The sequence below is a fragment of the Stegostoma tigrinum genome, chromosome 18, assembly GCF_030684315.1.
Source record: "Stegostoma tigrinum isolate sSteTig4 chromosome 18, sSteTig4.hap1, whole genome shotgun sequence".
Taxonomy (NCBI): domain Eukaryota; kingdom Metazoa; phylum Chordata; class Chondrichthyes; order Orectolobiformes; family Stegostomatidae; genus Stegostoma; species Stegostoma tigrinum.
Window position 1 is genome coordinate 40,837,579 of NC_081371.1, and position 17,704 is coordinate 40,855,282.

Below are 17,704 nucleotides of genomic sequence, written 5' to 3' on the forward strand. Positions count from 1 at the left end.
AGGCACAGGACAGCAGTTCCACTTACAAAAGGTCTCTGAGTCATTCAATTCAAAGTCGCGACTTGCAGCATCAGCTGAAGAAAAAATGAGTCAGTTTTCCTCAGATTTAAAGTGGCTGCTGCGGATCGATGGGTTCCTTTCTGGTCTCGCTAAGTCGTCTCTCTCTTGCCTCCCAGACCAAGGTGTTCAGCTCGGTCGTCTCTGTCATGCTCACAGACCAAGGTGTTGGGGTGACAATCAATCGCCTTATTTTGCAAAAGGACCTTTGTCAGATAATTGGTCCCTAGTGCACAAATTAATCATCTTCACTTGTAAGTAATCCCTTGACCTCAGTTCATCTGCACTTTGCTGGAATCTACAGCTAGAGTTCACAATAGGTATAAAATTATTTAACTTCAAAACATTTAGTCATCCTTGTAAATCCATAGCCTTCAAATAGTTATTTCTCATTTCAAGTATAAAAGGTGAAAAAAAGGCACAGTCTTTACAGCAGCTTTTTCAAAATCATAGTGGATCTGATTCTACTGCATTCTCAGGCAGTATATTCCACATTCCTAAACACTTTAAAACAAAAACCCTTATAGGGCTTTTGATTTTTTTTTTATTTGCCATTGATCTTAAATATGTGCACTTTGATTCTTTTCCTTTCCACCAATGGAAAGTTTTGTCATTTCTGTTCTAGATAGTTAGGCAGACCCTGCAAAGTTCTGCCTAGCTCCATCATATGTTCTTTCAAAGTGCAGACATTTACCTGTAAGTTGCTGGGGGTTCTTACTTCATACAAGGTAACTATTTGGTCCATCCAGATAATGCTAGCTCTCTGTTGCCCCTGCTTTAGCCTTTATTTCCCTCAAGTACCCAATCAATTTCCTTTTGAAAATTTTTGCTTTCACTATCCTCAGAGATAGTGAATTCCTGTATGTCAGCCATAGAGCACGGAAACAGACTCGTTGGTCCGACAAGATTCCCAAATTAAACTAGTCCCACTGGTCTGCATTTGGCCCGTATCCCTCTAAACATTTGCTATTCATGTACCTGTTTAAATGTCTTTTCAATGTTGAAACTGTACCTGCAATTACCATATTTTCAGGATATCCCTAGATGCTACAGAGCTGATGGATTATGTGATGAAATCAATTCAGTTTACAGTCAAACATAACAGCTAGTTATTCAAATCAGCAGAGATAAATAACAAATCTTTTTGTGGACGTTTTTAGATGTTGGCCTGCAACCAGGCTGGATCAACACATAATCCCAGTTCATCTTTGAATAATGCCATCAGCCTAAACAGAGAGCTTTTTTTTTACAATGCCTCAAGTGAATTGAGGCAGAGTGGTACATTTCCTCAGCAAAAATGAAAAACTATAGGAATTGAGGAAACAAATCTAACTCGAAGATACATTACACCATGGAACAAAGTCTCAACAACATCTTCTGTTAAAATTCTCTTTTGGTGGGGGAGGCAGCACTTTTATATAAATTATCAGATCACTTTATTTCATTGTTTTGTGATATTTTGCTGTGTTCAAATTGATGGTTACATTTCCTCACAATGACTGCATTAAAATAAAGCTTCCTCTGCAAGAACTGCCAGCAACGCATACTATTGATTTGGCGATTGGAAAACTGAGGGTAGTATCTGCTTATATCTTTGAAAGTTTACATTCGTTTGGACTAGCTCTTGTACAAACAAGTTAATTTTGGAAGTTTACATCCTTTTCTCAGTGAATGCAAACTCAAAGCACAAAACTGGCAGTAACCAGTATTCTCTCTCAAAAGAATAAAAATGCTTGATATAAGAAACTAAAATATCAGACAGGGGCTCTAATGAATGTGGTATTTCTGAAAGTAAGATATTTTGTATCATAAAGAACGACTCACTGAAAATGAGAATCCCAGTACAATCTTATATTTATATTAACAGGTAAAATATCATAAGAATTACAAGCATTATTTGATTTAAGTGCAACCCTCAGGCTGAAGCATAGACACTATTGCACATTTTAAATATTTGAAACTGCATTTTGCATCATCTCTCGCACTATTATTCAGAAAAATAGTAGTTTGGGTTTTAAGAGGACAAAAATTTGAGTCTGCTTAATAAGTTGCTGGTTCGCGGGGTGGGGGGGTTGTCTTTTCATGTTAAACAAAAACAAGTACAAAGTGGTATCCTGAGGTTTCACATGTTGCATTTCCCTTTCAACTCAAATAAGTGAAATCTAATCCAGATGGATGGAATGGAAAGCTGTTTTTAGGATCTTATGCAAAGTAAATGCATAGTTTTAGTTATTCTGAGGTGTCCTTCTCCTCAAGAAAAAAAAACTCACTATAGGTCAGTGCAAAGTGCAAATTGATGGAATGAAAAATTCAGACCAACATATGAACAAAAGTTCTTTTCAGATTGGGTCCATATCTTACTTTTAGGTTTTTTTGTATCAAGCTTTGTTACACCATTCCAACATTGTTTTATAAATAGAGGATAGGGTGTTACTTTCTCCAACTCAAGACTTCATTCAACTTCACAAGAATAAGATTGGCATTTGCAACGCATATCAAATACGTTTAATATTAAATAACAAAGTAAAGTTGCCCAACACCCATGGGGTGCTCCTTATAACAAAATCAATACATACCATAAGAAAAATAGCCCTTGAGTGAAGTGGCAGAAACTCCTGGATCTTAGGATAAATGTTTAAATCAAATACTTCAAAATATTGAAACATAAAACATATCCAGTACATTTCATAGGTCCAGCAAGTTATTTTGATGAGCAGAACAAATTGTATTTCAAAACTAAAAATAAACAAGGTATATTTCAAGTTAACTAAAAGTGCTGCAGATATGTGGAAGCTTTGGAAAGGGTGCAGAGGAGATTTACCAGGATGTTGCCTGGTATGGAGGGAAGGTCTTACGAGGAAAGGCTGAGGGACTTGAGGCTGTTTTCATTAGAGAGAAGAAGGTTGAGAGGTGACTTAATTGAAACATATAAAATAATCAGAGGGTTAGATAGGGCGGATAGGGAGAGCCTTTTTCCTAGGATGGTGACGGCGAGCACGAGGGGGCATAGCTTTAAATTGAGGAGTGAAAGATATAGGACAGATGTCAGAGGTAGTTTCTTTACTCAGAGAGTAGTAAGGGAATGGAAGGCTTTGCCTGCAACGATAGTAGATTCGCCAACTTTAGGTACATTTAAGTCGTCATTGGACAAGCATATGGATGTACATGGAATAGTGTAGGTTAGATGGGCTTGAGATCGGTATGACAGGTCAGCACAACATCGAGGGCCGAAGGGCCTGTACTGTGTTGTAATGTTCTATGTTCTACTGGAAATCTGAAACAAAAACAGAAAGTGTTGGAGAAACTCAGCAGGTCTGACCTTTCCAATTTCTTCAGCATTTTCAACTGTTGTAATTTTTCCAGTTGTAGTTTTGTTTTGTTTGATCTGTATTCTCTTTCAATTGGACCAACTCCAGTAGGAACAAAGCCAATTAAAGGAAAATTTTTAGGTGCCAACAAAATCAGAAATGCAAGAGATCAAAATAATGCCAGTTGAGGTCAAAAGTATGTGATTTTATTTTGTGCCCCAATTCTCTTGTATCTTTTTAAGCAGGTATTCCATCTGTAGGTTTAGGTTTGGCTGTCCTTTTCTTGTTTTTTTGCTAAGTATTCTGTACTTTTCTAATTTATCTTCTTTGTATTTTCTCTGCGCCTCTTCCTTTTCTTGTTGACGTTTCTCAGCTGCCTTTGAGAAAAATACAAAGTTAACAAATATATCTCAAATGAATAACTCTGCAGTGACATTAAGAGATTTATGATGTTCCTTTGCAAGGATTCTCTGATAAAACAAGTTCATACTTTTTGGTACAACATACAGTACATCGGTATAATTCAAGGAGTCTTAAAAAGCAGTTATTGAAGGCTGTTTTTTTTCTTTTTATATTCTTTATAATGGCATGTGTGCTTTGTTAGGAAAATTAAAATTTATTGACCATTTTTAATGGTCTTTGAAAAGGTGATGTAAGCTGAATTCCTGAACTACTGCAGTCCACATGATGTAGCTATGCCCACAGTGCAATTAGGGAGGAAGCTCTAGGTCACTGATCCAATGAACAAACAGTGATATATTTCCAAGTCAGGATGATGTGAGACTTGGAGGGGAAACTTAGGTGGTGTTTCCGGACAATTACTACTCCTGTCCTTCAATTCCAGCTCGGTTTTTGGTCAATGGTTTTCCCTGGGATGAAGTTAGCAGGGGATTGAGCGCCAGTAATGTGTTGAAAAGGTAAAGGACAATGGTTAGATTCTCATTTGCTGGAGATGAGCATTGTCTGATACACCTATAGCAAGTATATTACTCGGCATTTGTCAGCTCAAACCTGAATATTACTGTGGATTTGGAAGACGATGTCAAAATAGGCTTCATGACATATCCAAGTGCATCAGGCAGATGGCATTTAATATCATTGTGCACCAGTGATGAAGAGACTGAAAGTTTAAAATGATTTTTAGGGTGACAAATAACAGCTATGTTGATATCTGCTGTGCTGTTTCACCGTGCTATTATAATTGATGAATTTTCAGATGTGGATCAATTTACTGAGATCAAGTGGCAGTTGTAATTAGTGTAACAAATTGGACATAGGGCAGTAAAGAGAATTCAATTTTGGAGTTTCTTCAGGTTCAGCCTCAGGCAAGTGTGCTATTTTCACAGTGTTGGTTAATTTCCATTTTGCTTTAACCTGTATGAACTGCTTGAGATGGGGTGGGGTATGGTGGGAAGGAGAAGGGAGGGCCATAATTTTCTGCCCTAAGACTTCATCCAATGGTTTACTGGGAGAGTATCAAATACAGGTGTGCAGTAAGAACAAAGAAAAAAATACTGTAGATGTTGGAAATCTGAAACAAACAGAACAGTGGAGAAACTCAGCAGGTTCGATGGCATCTGGGAAAGAAACAGAGTTAACATTTTGAGTTTGGTATTACTCTTCATCAGACAGTATAAATGAGAGATCTGCAGGGTCACAAACATAAATTATTTAAAGATGGTAGGACGAATTGAATCAGCTGCTAAAAAAAAAAACACAGGATCCTGGACTTCATAAATCTGAACCAAAGCAACAGTGTAATGTTATTCTGAGGTGAAGAATGCTTTCAGAAGAATGTTAGGACCTTGAACAGGTGCAGGATAGATTTTCCAAGTACTTAGCAATGCCAAAGTTGTATGAAAACAATACATTTTTCTGACTGGTAACACTCTGGTTGAGTTACTTACTGCATTTTTATTTTATTCTTTTATCAATTTTAGTTTGGAGCTGTGAACTGAAGACGGCCTTTGGAATGAACAACAGCTTATGTTTAAAAATAAAAACAAAACAAATAAAAGTTGTCGCTGGTTTGAGAAGCCAGGTCTGGCAGTTAATTTCAGGCTAGTACTTGATTGAAAGGGTTCCATAGATGCTTCAAAGCTGGGGAGAACAGTATGTTTAAACAGACAGCAGATGTTGGCTACTAATAAGGTCAGTATCTGGGAGTTGGTTCCAGCAAGTTTGGGAGAGAACTTTTGCTCCGGCAGAGGCAGATGTTGAATAGTACCTGGGACCTCGTGAGGAGAGAGTCAGTTTTGGAGGAGACCAGACTTTTGAACTGGGTTTGAACAACGTTTTCTGGGTGAAGGAATTTGGTTGTTGATGCACAAGTGTGAAGATCTGAAAGCTCCCTGCCTAACCTCCTGTTATTAGCTATGAGAAGTTTACAGAATAGAAACTGAGTCGTAAGTATTACTGGCTTCCTTTGAATGAGCTGAAAATGTTAGCTTGATCTACAACTTCAGAAAGTCAAGTGAGAAATAATCATATATGCCCATGGAACACCACATCATGAAAACCACTGAAATAAACTGGCCAGATTTGTTATTTTCTTTTATTTATCCCTTCAGTGAGTTTGTCTGTCTGTCTTGTCTGTGACTGGAACTGAAAAAAAAAGTTACTGGGGTTACAATTAGATTACATCGTTGTTTAATTTTTCTCATTTATAATTACTGTATTGTAAATAAATTGCTAAGCCTTTTGTTCAAGTTACAAACCAACATCGAGAACTGATTGTTCCAGAATCTGGGACTGATTATTAAAAAAAGTCTAGTTAGGAGATATTCGGATCAATTTTGAGGGTGTGTGCAGCAAATACAGAGGTAGAAAGGCTGATTTTGTTCAGCAGTCTCCTTGTCATAACATAGCCATATTCATTGTGATATGGTTATTTGTGATTTTATAAGTCGAACGTTTGAAATCTTAGTTCAGAACCTTAAGTACATATAGGAGTACTGGGAAAAAAAAAATTCAAAGCATTCAATTGTTATTTCTAATTATCATAAACTATTTATTTCACTAAATCATTGCTGATTATGTCAATGAAATGTGTGTTAATTCTACCATTTAAAATCCTGGGGTATTCTTGCTTTTCTGAAACCATGAATAGAAATTGAATCAGAGTTCAGATCCAGAAAGCACTGTGTAACACTTACCTCTTTCTGTTTTAATTTTTCTGCCTGCCGTTTTTCAAATTCCTCTTTGATCTTTTGATATGATGACTTTCTCTTTTTCCTAAAACCAGAAAGTAAAATGAAAGCAAATGATATTGTCTGCATTTAGGTCAACATCTTCAGTAACAAGTCTTTCTTTGAGAACCTTAGTCAGCATTCTCCAATTTTATAAATTTGCCCAATGACAGAATTATGGAAATAACAGATGGCTGTCATCCGTCCCGTTCCGCTAGGTCCATATCAGAATTACCTGATCGAAATTGATTTTTTTGTGATATCTCATGAATACTAAACCTTTCTGCTCCTGAGTCCTATGGTCTTATTTTAGAATAACATAAGACCATAGGACTCAGGAGCAGAAAGGGTCATTCGGCCCATTGCTTCACTGCTCAATGAGATAACAGCTGATTTGAAAATCCTGAACTCAATTTTCCCATCTTCCCCCTTAATCCTTGAATTCATTACAGATTTAAAATGTCTCAGTTTGAATTGGGAGTGGCTTAGTTTCAAATGCCCACTGTTGCATATTATACTACATTTCTACATAAAAGTCCTTCCATCATATCTCTGTATGCTTCTAGTAATAACTATGTGTGTCTGCTAAAGTATCAAATCATCAAAAGTTGAAGTCAACTTCTACTATTTACCCTCTGAAATTCTTTCAAAATGTTAAGCACATTACAAGAGAAAAAAACCTCTTTTCTGACCTAATGAGTACAGGCCTAGTTCCTTAAACCTGTTATTTGAAAGCAATCTATAGAACCATTCTCGTGAGCTCATACTGCACTTCTTCCACAGCTTTAATGCCCATTGAAAATAGGGTGCCTAGCAGTACACATGACGAGAGGGGCTGTTTCAAAGATATTCTTCATATCCTTCTTGTTCTTATATTCGATATTCCGATTCTGCAATAAAATGCAGAGCTCTGTTTGCCCTTATGTTGTCTGCCTTCTGGAGAGACCACTCTCTCCGCGACTCCCTTGTCAGCTCCACACTCCCCTCCAACCCCACCACAGCCGGCACCTTCCCCTGCAACCGCAGGAAGTGCTACACTTGCTCCCACACCTCCTCCCTCACCCCCATCCCAGGCCCCAAGATGACCTTCCATATTAAGCAGATGTTCACCTGCACATCTGCCAATGTGGTATACTGTATCCATTGCACCCGGTGTGGCTTCCTCTACATTGGGGGAAACTAAGCGGAGGCTTGGGGACCGCTTTGCCGAACAGCTCTGCTCGGTTCGCAATAAAACAACAGCACATCCCAGTCGCGAACCATTTTAACTCCACCTCCCATTCCTCAGACGACATGTCCATCATCGGCCTCCTGCAGTGCCACAATGATGCCACCCGAAGGTTGCAAGAGCAGCAACTCATATTCCGCTTGGGAACCCTGCAGCCCAATGGTATCAATGTGGACTTCACAAGCTTCAAAATCTCCCCTTCCTCCACTGCATCACAAAACCAGCCCAGCTAGTGCCCTCCCCCCACTGCATCCCAAAACCAGCCCAGCCTGTCTCCGCTTCCCTAACCTGTTCTTCCTCTCACCCATTCCTTCCTCCCACCTCAAGCCACACCTCCATTTCCTACCTACTACATCATCCTGCCTCCTTGACCTGTCTGTCTTCCTTGGACTGACCTATTCCCTCCCTACCTCCCCACCTATACTCTCCTCTCCACCTATCTTCTTTTCTCTCCATCTTCGGCCCATCTACCCCTCTCTCCCTATTTATTCTAGAACCCTCTCCCCATCCCCCTCTCTCATGAAGGGTCTAGGCCCGAAACGTCAGCTTTTGAGCTCCTGAGATGCTTGGCCTGCTGTGTTCATCCAGCCTCACACTTTGTTGTCAGGAAACACCCATCTGGTTCACTAACGTCCTTTAGGGATCAAAACTGCCATCCTTACCTGGTTTGGCTTATTTGTGACTTCTGACCCTCAGCAATGTGGCTGACTCTAAACAATTCTCTGGGCAGTTAGAGATGGGCAATAAATTTTGGCCTAGCCAGTGATGCCCTCATACTGTGAATGAAAAAAAGTCTTTCAATATGGTTCTACATCTTCTTCATATCTTCCTGCCCATGCTTCAATTCCTTCACGTACTTCAATTTTCTTTCTCCCCGCAAAAAGTAGCCGACCATTTCAATTTTTTCTCAGCTACTTTCTACAACGTGCCCAAAATCTTCACTGCCCCAATTAGTGGATTCCTGATTTTGACCTTTCTTATCATGTCAGCTCAGCACTTGTATGTCATTAACATCCAATCACGGTTTCTGTTTTTTTGATGCTGCCCAAATTTAACAAAATCAGTCTCGTACCTGTCTTACAGAGTCTTGGTTTCAGTTTCATAAATGATTTTCAATTACATTACACTCCAATGCACTTTTAATTACTCCAACCCAAGGCAATTTATCATTTAACTTTCACTGCAACAGATCTATCTTCTGCCACTAATGACTTCAGATACTTAACTTACTTAGTTTCTCCAACTCTTCACCCATAATCTTTATACCTTCACTTCATCTTCTTTACCAAGCTCAAACTGATAGTACTTAAATTGAGTTTTTAGTTTACTGATCTTTTCAACTTTGCTGTGCAGACGGAGCTGGGTGTCCTTGCGCATGAATCACAAAAATTTGACTTGCAGGTGCAGCAGGTAATTAAGAAGGCAAATGGAATATTGTCCTTCATTGCTGAAGGGATGGAGTTTAAAAACAGCAAGGTTATGCTGCAGTTGTATACAGTGCTGATGAGGCCACACCTAGAGAACTGTGTACAGTTCTGAACTTCTTACTTGAGAAAGGATGTACCAGAGGGGCTGCAGAGAAGGGTCACGAGGTTGATTCTGGAGCTGAGAGGGTTGGCTTATTAGGAGATATCAAGTAGACTGGGCTTATACTCATTAGAATTTTGAAGAATGGGGGGGGATCTGAAAGAAAAATATAAAATTGTGAAGGGAATAGATAAGGTAGAAGCAGGGAGATTGTTTCCACTGACATGTGAAACTAGAACAAGGGGGCATAGCTTCCAAACAAGCGGTAGCAGATTTTGGACCACCAAGTTGAGGAGAAAATTCTTCACCCAAAGGATTGTGAAGAATCTGTGAATTGCCCAATAAAGCAGTTGAGGCTAGCCCGTTGAATGTGTTTAAGGCAAAGATAGATTTTTGAACAGTAAAGGAATTAAGGGTTATGGTAAATGGGTAGGTAAGTGATGTTGAGCACACAAACAGATCAGCCGTGATCTTAATGAATGACAGAGAAGGCTCTATTTCTTACGTTCTCTAGTTTACCACAATCAGGAAAAGGAAGGGATTCATGATAATTGGTGGAATCCAAAATAGTTTCAAAGTTATCAGTCTACTTCATACTGCTTCATATGACTGTTAAGGGATGTGTAAAAGGAGTATTAACTTCTCAGGAACTGTACAATTTTTATCACATCTTCAAACTCCTTGCTGAGGCATCTGATCATAAGCCTTCTCTAGCTTCACGAATACAACATTCATGTCATATACGTCTTTCCAATAGTTCTCTTTCATTTGTCCAGAAACTAAAATCTCATCGGCGGTGCTTCTTCAGGGCATAAATTCCATTGACCTTGATGGATTTCTACCATTTCTCCTTAGTCTCTGGCCCATGATGCTCTCCTACATTTTGTATGTATATGGCAGAAGTTTAATGGCTCAACAGTTTCTGCAATCTTGAGTCTCTGTTTCTTCTTAATACGTTAAATGTTGGGGAAACCAGCATCTCACTTTAGTAGTTCCTTCCTATGTGTTATTTTTGTAATCATGCTGTATCCCCGCATATTATATATGCTATACAATATACCATGATTACAGGTTATAAGCAAGCTTCTTCATTTTTGGTACCATATTTGGTATTAGTATTTCGCATGGTTTAATATTAGCAGCTGTAAGACATGGCAAACCCAAGCATCTTGGTTCCTTTGTCATTTGCTTCTCCAAAACTATGACCACCAAAGATAACCTAATATTCTTCTCTTTCACTCCCAAAGTGTCCAGTTAGGTCATTTGCCACCACTCGTCCCTCACTGCTCAGTAGTGTTTAAATTGCATTGACTATCTGCTCCTAGAATTTTTCTCAATACAGTATCATTTTTCAAAAAGGTACCTCAACAGTAGGTCCAGACCTTTCAGTTCTTCAACTCCAGTGAATTTTAATATTTTCATATTCCATTTTATGTGTGTTTTTCCCCCACAAAACATACTTCCTTATCTATTAAACTGTGTTCAGTGACATTTGCCATATCTAATACTTGCCCAATTTGCTCAGGTTCTCCTCTAATCTCCCAAAGTAGAAAATATTTAATGACAAAACTTGTTTGGTTAGAACTATTAATAAACTTGCAGGTGACACAAGAATATGCAAAGTCATCTAGACCAAATTAATAAATTAGCTATTGGCATAAATAGTATGAGATGAAAGGGCTCACAGATGGCAAATTTCATTCAACGTGAGCAAATGCAGCTTTTTGAACTTAGGACTGAAATCTCCAAGCACATTTTAACTTACTTCATTGGAAATAACATCAAACATTGTAATACATTACTACAGAATACTAACTGCCAAGTATTACATGGTAGTGGTTAAACTAAAGCAAAAATCTACACAGATCCTACACTATAACAATGAACACGCTTTAAAAGTAATTAATTGGTTATGAAATGCTTTGGGACATCCTGAAATTGCAAAATATCCAATTCTATGAAGGTACTGTTTAACATTTTTAACTTTGTTTCTTATTCCTTTGTACCTAGGTACCTTTGTACCTAAGATAGCTGTGTGGTGTGACATTACATACTTTTCACTGTACTCCTGCCCTTCTGAGTATGCGATAATAAAGACTAAATCTAAAATAACAAAAGCAGTTTTTTTTCACAATTTTGAATTTTAAAAAAAACATACTTTTTTTTCTCCTCTGTTTGCAAAGTTGGTTGATCTATCGAGGCAGTTTTGTTCTTTTTGGCTTTCTCTGACTGTTTCTTAAGCAGCTCTTCTTCAGCCAGATACAGGTGTCGCAAATGATCTGGGTAATTCTCATTAAACTGTATTTCTTTGGAATGCTGTGCTTTCCTTTCTTTTCTCAATATTTTCTTATACTCATGTTTGATCTTCTCCTTCTGTTGGAAAGCAAAACCTTGCCCTGTAAGAAGACAATACTATCAGAATTGCATCAACATCCTGACTGCCATTTTTCATCTATCAAACCCATATTTTAACTGAATTTATAGTTCTCTAGATCACAATTTAGAGAATTAACATGACATTTTTCTGTTCCCTAAAAGGTAATTAGAAACTTGGAAGCACATCATAGTAACACACATCACACAATGAACTCATGAAGTGAGCATAAATATTTAGATAGGTGGAAAAGATTAATAGCTAACATTTTAGATGACGTGTTTTCAGGGAACAATTTGCATGCTGCTGAAATTCCTGCAAGAGTTCATATAGTTTGAATAGAACATAAATGGATTGAGAAGATGAACAAAATTAAAATATGGAAAGAAGTGAAGGATAAAATAAAGGAAGTATGCTTACATATGACCTTAAGTAATAATCATACAGCGTGGAAGCAGACCCTTCAGTCCAACTAGTACATGCCGACCATGTTCCCAAAATAAACTAGTCCCACTTTGTCTGCATTTGGCCCGTATCCCTCCAAACCTTCCCTATTCATGTACCCAACCAAATATCTTTTCAATGTTATAACTGTATCTGCATCTGCCACTTCCTCTGGCACTTCATTCCAAACATGAGCCACTGTGAGTGAAAAAGTTGCCCAAGTCCTTTTTAAAACTTTCTTCTCTTACATTAAAAATATGCCCCCTAGTTATGCCTCTCATGATTTTATAAAATTTTATAAGGTCACCCTTAACCTTTGAGCTCCAGTGAAAAAGGTCGCAGCCTATCCTTATAACTAAAATACTCTGTTCCCAGTAACAACCTGGTAAATCTATTTTGAATCATCTCTAATTATATACTTCCTATAACAGGGTGCAAACAGTATTCCAGAACAGGCCTCACCAACATCCTGTACAAGCTCAACATGCCGTCCCAACTCCTACATACAAAGATCTGAGCAATGAAGGCAAGCATGCTAAATGCCTTCTTAACTGGCCTAACAGTGACACAAATTTCAAAAAAAATTATGTACTTGAACCCATAGGTCTCAGTTCGAAAAGACTACTCAGGCCCCATCATTAACTGCATAAGTCTTGCACTTGTTTGTTTTACCAAAGTGCAATACTTTACATTTATCCAAATTAAACTCCATCTGCCACCCCTCAGTCCATTAACCCAAATTCATCAAGACCCCTTTGTAATCTTTGATAACTTTCTTCACTGTCCACTACACCACCAATTCTGGTGTCATCTGCAAAATGCCTCCTATATTCTCATTCAAATTACAAACAAAACAGGACTCAGTGTTGTAACTGTATTGGCATCTCATACTTCCTCTGGCAGTTGATTCCAGACATGAGCCACTGTGAGTGAAAAAGTTGCCCCTCAAGTCCTTTTTAAAACTTTCTCCTCTCACATTAAAAATATGCCCCTAGTTATGCCTCTCATTGACTCACAGATCCCTACAGAACACCGGTGGTCACAGGCCTGCAGTCTGAAAGAAACAACCCTCTACCACCAGTACCACCACCACGCTCAGTCACCTACTGTCAATTTTGTGCCCAATTGGCCCGCTCATCCTGAATCTCATGTGATCTAACTTTAGTATATGTTTTTAATAGCAGAATGATCAAATTCATCATCAGGCCCAAATGCACAACATGTACTTCTGACAGGACTGACTATGCAAAATTGAAATACACCACTTAAATTATGAGGGCAAATACACCTTCGGTTCGGAAATCAGGCATTTGTCACGTCTCACTATGGTAATGCACTGAAATTCATGTCCTACAATTCCTAGTCGTTACCAAAGTTAAGGATTTTTAAAAGTCCTCGGAATTGCCCAATTTACCTTTCGTTCAGACTAAGGTTGACAGAAAATATGGACCAGGTTTCTACACTTGACAAGAATTACCATTCATTACAAATAAGTAGCATCTAGCTACAGGTAAACAATTATGAACTGTACACATAACTCTACTATTAAAACTGCAATCCCATTATAAACAACCCCCGAACCGCATACAGACAGCAAAATAAAAAGCATCATGGGCAAAAGGAAAGACCAGGAAGGCAGTACAACAGTCTCAGTTTACAGGACTCACAGATGGTCCTTTGTGGCGTGACAAGACAGGTTGCACCTTGATTCTCTTCCTCCAGATATTTTCATTTGCTTTCAGAAGGCACGGAGTGGTTGGTTCACACTTATAAAACCTCCAGCTTACTTAGGAGCCACAGCTTACAGCAACTGCTGAAGGAATATAAATAAACTGATCTTCAGTTTTTAATCACAGACAAAAGATACAGCTCCAGTGTTTTCTGAAATCCAATGACTCCTCTCAAACATTGTCAAGTAGTTGAACAACTTGGCTGCATCAATCAGTCACACAGTTGTTCACTGGCAGAAGGCCTTTATCACTGGTAACTAGTCCGTAATCCACAGACCAATCAGCTCCTTGTTCCTGGTCAAATTTTAATGGACACACAGACCCTGCCAAACCTCGTTTGGAACTAGGCTTCCACTACTGGTTGAACCAGCAGCTACGTGAATAGCATTTACAAGAGATGCCCAATTACTTACTTTTAAAGTGCAGAAATGTCTGGAGTTTAAAACAGTTTGTTTGTCCCATTTCAGTCCACAATCACAGAACAGAAAAATAAAAAGTTAGGGCTTTACATGTTTGTTGTTCATTTTTTCAATAATTTATTCAGGAAAACATTCCACTCTCCTCTCAGAATTTTATGGCTTCCTTTTCCTTGCCCTCTTGCCTTCATTTTCAACTGATCTTTCTTTGTGCTTTCTCCCAACCTACTGCTTGATGGCATCACAGAGCACACTTTTCCCTAATTATCCACAAAACTCTTTCCCATAGAAAACAAGCACAGGGTATTCAACAACTGACCTCTCATCACACTACCCATGTACCCAATGATTGTCCCAAGTGAAACAGTAATTTATTTTATTGCTTTCAATTTAGTATACACAGTTATTCACTACTAACAGTCCAATCTTACACACATTGGAAGTTATATAGTGGGTAACACATATTCCTATTCAGAGATAATGGGAACTGCAGATGCTGGAGAATCCAAGATAACAAATTGTGGAGCTGGATGAACACAGCAGGCCAAGCAGCATCTCAGGAGCACAAAAGCTGACGCTTCGGGCCTAGACCCTTCATCAGTGAGCTCTCTGATGAAGGGTCGAGGCCCGAAACGTCAGCTTTTGTGCTCCTGAGATACTGCTTGGCCTGCTGTGTTCATCCAGCTCCACAGTTTTGTTATCTTCCTATTCAGAGACATCTTCGCTCATAGTAAAGGACGTTGCCCCGGGCCGCAAGTTGCCCCTTGGAAGTGAACAGGGATGGGATGATGTGTGGATAACCTGCAACTGTTTGCCGTCAATACTCAAGGTGAAAACAGTCGCTTGGAACGAGTTCCGAAGGAGATGAATGGATAGGTGGGACGGGTAATTTTTGATATTTTTTAGCAGTTGCAATGAGCCACGTGGAGTCTCCGGGCTTGCTCTACCACTCAATAAGATGATGGCAGATCTTACAGTTTCAGCTCTAACTTCCTTCAGTACCCTCTAACTGTCTCGGCGGAGAACACTGGTACGATTACTTCTTGCTGTGAACTGACCGAAGGAGGTTAATTGTTTTGATTAAAAGTTATAACCCAACTATTATCATCGTTACTGCAGGTAGGCGAAGGGTGAAATAAAAAGGTCACTGAAACCGAAAGGTTAACTCTGCTTTCTCTCCACGGGCGCTGCCAGACCCACAGAGTTTTCCCAACAATTTGTGTTTCTGATTTCCATCATCAGCAGCTCTTCGGGTTTTTTTTTCCAAAGAGCGAACTCGACGGAACTCGGGCCTTTGAGGGGACGCTGCAGCCAAAAAACGCAAGGGGAGTCCTCACCTTCTCTAACACTGCCCCAACCTTTCTTGAAGTGATTCGCTATCCACCGCTGCTTTTGTTGTGATCTCTGCCGGCCTCTGAGCCCCGGGCCGGGATGAACTTTCTTCGCAAAGGTCCGGCCATCCCTTTTCCTCGAGCTGGACGCCATGATGTGTACGTCATCAATCTGCGACGGCAGCCGCGGGCGATCAGACCATCCTGTGGGGGAACACGGTGCAGCGGTCTCTGTAATCTTGTGTGGAGCTTTAACGGTCACTGTAGTGGAATATTTCCCCAATTTAAGGACAAAGTTTTTCATTTTCCTGAGTTTCAGTCCCCGGTTTCTCGTTATTTTGTGCTTTGGGAGGCCTACACCGGGTCTGCAGCCGACTCCACTCCCGATGCTGTTCCCCGCGGATGTCGGTCTAGACCTGGTCAAGAGCAAAATCAAAATCCTCACCGAGTTCCTGGACGTTTACCTGAAGATAGCAAACGTGCACACAGTTGATTTTTACACCCAAGACGTTTGGAATCAGTTTGTAGCCCTGCCGCCTGAAACTGTCATATCACGACTGCTCTGTCAGCAGGGAGAAACTCCTGAACAGGGTAAGGAGCAGTTGTATCAAGTGACCATCAGTAAATGGAACAGAATTTTGTTGATAATCTGTACCAAAACAATACCAAAAGTAGTTGAGCATTTGGCTCCTGTCACTAAAATTGGAATACCTGATGACGTGTTGGGTTAACAAACATTCAAAGTATCTAGTATTTACTGACTGTGGAGCTGGATGAACACAGCAGGCCAAGCAGCATCAGAGGAACAGGAAAGCTGATGTTTCGACCCTAGGCCCGTCTAGGCCTGAAACGTCAGCCTTCCTGCTCCTCTGATGCTGCTTGGCCTGCTGTGTTCATCCAGCTCTGCACCTTGTTATCTCTTTCTCCGGCATCTGCAGTTCCTACTATCTCTGGTATTTACAGACTGTTTTTCACAATGCAAGAACATCCCTAACTTTCACAAAAACACTTCTGAAGTGTAGTGACTGTAGTTCAGTAGGATGCAGGAATTAAGGGACTAAATTTTCTTGTGGGCTTTGGGACCCCAATGTTCAGACCAAATGGAGGATCACAGTCTGCAGTATTAATGGCATTGCAATTATCTAGAAGGTGGTTAATGTGCAGGAGTTGGCAGTTACATATTTGCCATCATTTTAAGGACCAGGACCAGACTTGAAATGGTGCAAGCTCAGTCAGAAGGCAGGCTGGAGAAGTGGGCTGTGCTGAGCCAGGCTGGGGAAAGCAATGGTTCGTCAACATGGAAAGGAGCTAGCAAGAAAGGTTGCGGTAAAACTTTTGGACAAGGACATTGGAAAACCTTTCCACAGGATTAAGTCTGATCGCCATTGTGACCTTTTGTTCCCACAATGCTATCATTGAGACTTCCATCTCCATGGAAGGTGCCAAAAATCTGGCTTCCCCTGCGTTATGTTTGTGGGATACTATCCAGTGGGAAAGTTTCAGCAATGCCATAAGACTACCTTTAGTTAAAGCCTTAAACATCTTAATTGGCTACCTCTGTCCAATCTGTATCCACAGGGCTGGGACAATCCAGCTTAATTTGTGCACAGCAAGATTCCACAACAAATAGTTCAATGAATGAATCCTGTAGCACCTTATCTGAAGATGTGAGGGGAGGACTGTTTATTTATTTGGGAGCTTAGTGTGTGTAAATAGGTTGCTGTGGGGTATAAAATTGAGAATCATCGAAACATTGCACAACAAAGGGAATAAAGTGTAACTCTAATTACACTGGATTTGAACCTTGTGTCCAATTTAGATTAGTGATATTTATTACCATGGTTACCGGAAAGAGCCTTAAACCTAATTTAGATTGCAAAAGGAAATACTAGCAATGAAATAGGCAGTATGATATCAAATCTGAAAATAAAACTACAAATGGTGAATGGGTCAGAAGGCAATTGTGGAGGGCGAAATGTTTCTATTCCATGTCCTTTCATTAGAACTAGCAGAAGTTAATGATATCTGTTCTTAAGATTACAGCTGCTCATACACTTATTTTAAAGGAACTACTACTCTGTGTTACCTTTTTGTCTGTTGC

The 17,704-nt window shown here is 39.6% G+C and overlaps 2 protein-coding genes across 8 annotated transcripts in view; one reads left to right on the forward strand and one right to left on the reverse strand.

The window, feature by feature from the left end:
• Nucleotides 1–3,555: 3,555 nt before the first annotated feature.
• ccdc59 (coiled-coil domain containing 59) lies at nucleotides 3,556–15,922 on the reverse strand. Of its 2 annotated transcripts, none has more exons than XM_048549067.1 (4): nucleotides 15,610–15,922; nucleotides 11,467–11,704; nucleotides 6,521–6,599; nucleotides 3,556–3,738 (listed from the first exon to the last, which is right to left on the reverse strand). In XM_048549067.1, the coding sequence occupies exons 1-4, from the start codon at nucleotides 15,905–15,907 to the stop codon at nucleotides 3,679–3,681; spliced, it is 675 nt and encodes a 224-aa protein (XP_048405024.1). In that variant the 5' UTR covers nucleotides 15,908–15,922; the 3' UTR covers nucleotides 3,556–3,678. The 2 variants fall into 2 exon arrangements, with proteins under 2 accessions (XP_048405024.1, XP_048405023.1); XM_048549066.1 differs by having other exon boundaries at nucleotides 3,556–3,742.
• The window catches only part of mettl25 (methyltransferase like 25), a 91,639-nt gene continuing 89,722 nt past the window's right edge, over nucleotides 15,788–17,704 (forward strand). For 4 of the 6 annotated variants that reach the window (XM_048549060.1, XM_048549062.1, XM_048549061.1 and 1 more), the window contains exon 1: nucleotides 15,788–16,194. In XM_048549060.1, the coding sequence (XP_048405017.1) occupies nucleotides 15,990–16,194 (205 nt within the window). In that variant the 5' untranslated portion in view covers nucleotides 15,788–15,989. The remainder of the gene's footprint in view (nucleotides 16,195–17,704) is intronic. The other 2 variants (XM_048549064.1, XM_048549065.1) reach the window with 1 other exon arrangement.

What these genes read in the sequence shown, in the direction of transcription:
- ccdc59 (XM_048549066.1), bottom strand. Translation starts at nt 15,907, where the DNA reads ATGAAAAACTTTGTCCTTAAATTGGGGAAATATTCCACTACAGTGACC. An exon ending in TTGGGGCAGTGTTAGAGAAG is followed by an intron (nt 11,705 to 15,609) that starts GTGAGGACTCCC and finishes GTCTTCTTACAG; the next exon opens with GGCAAGGTTTTGCTTTCCAA. An exon ending in AAAAATTAAAACAGAAAGAG is followed by an intron (nt 3,743 to 6,520) that starts GTAAGTGTTACA and finishes TTTTTCTCAAAG; the next exon opens with GCAGCTGAGAAACGTCAACA.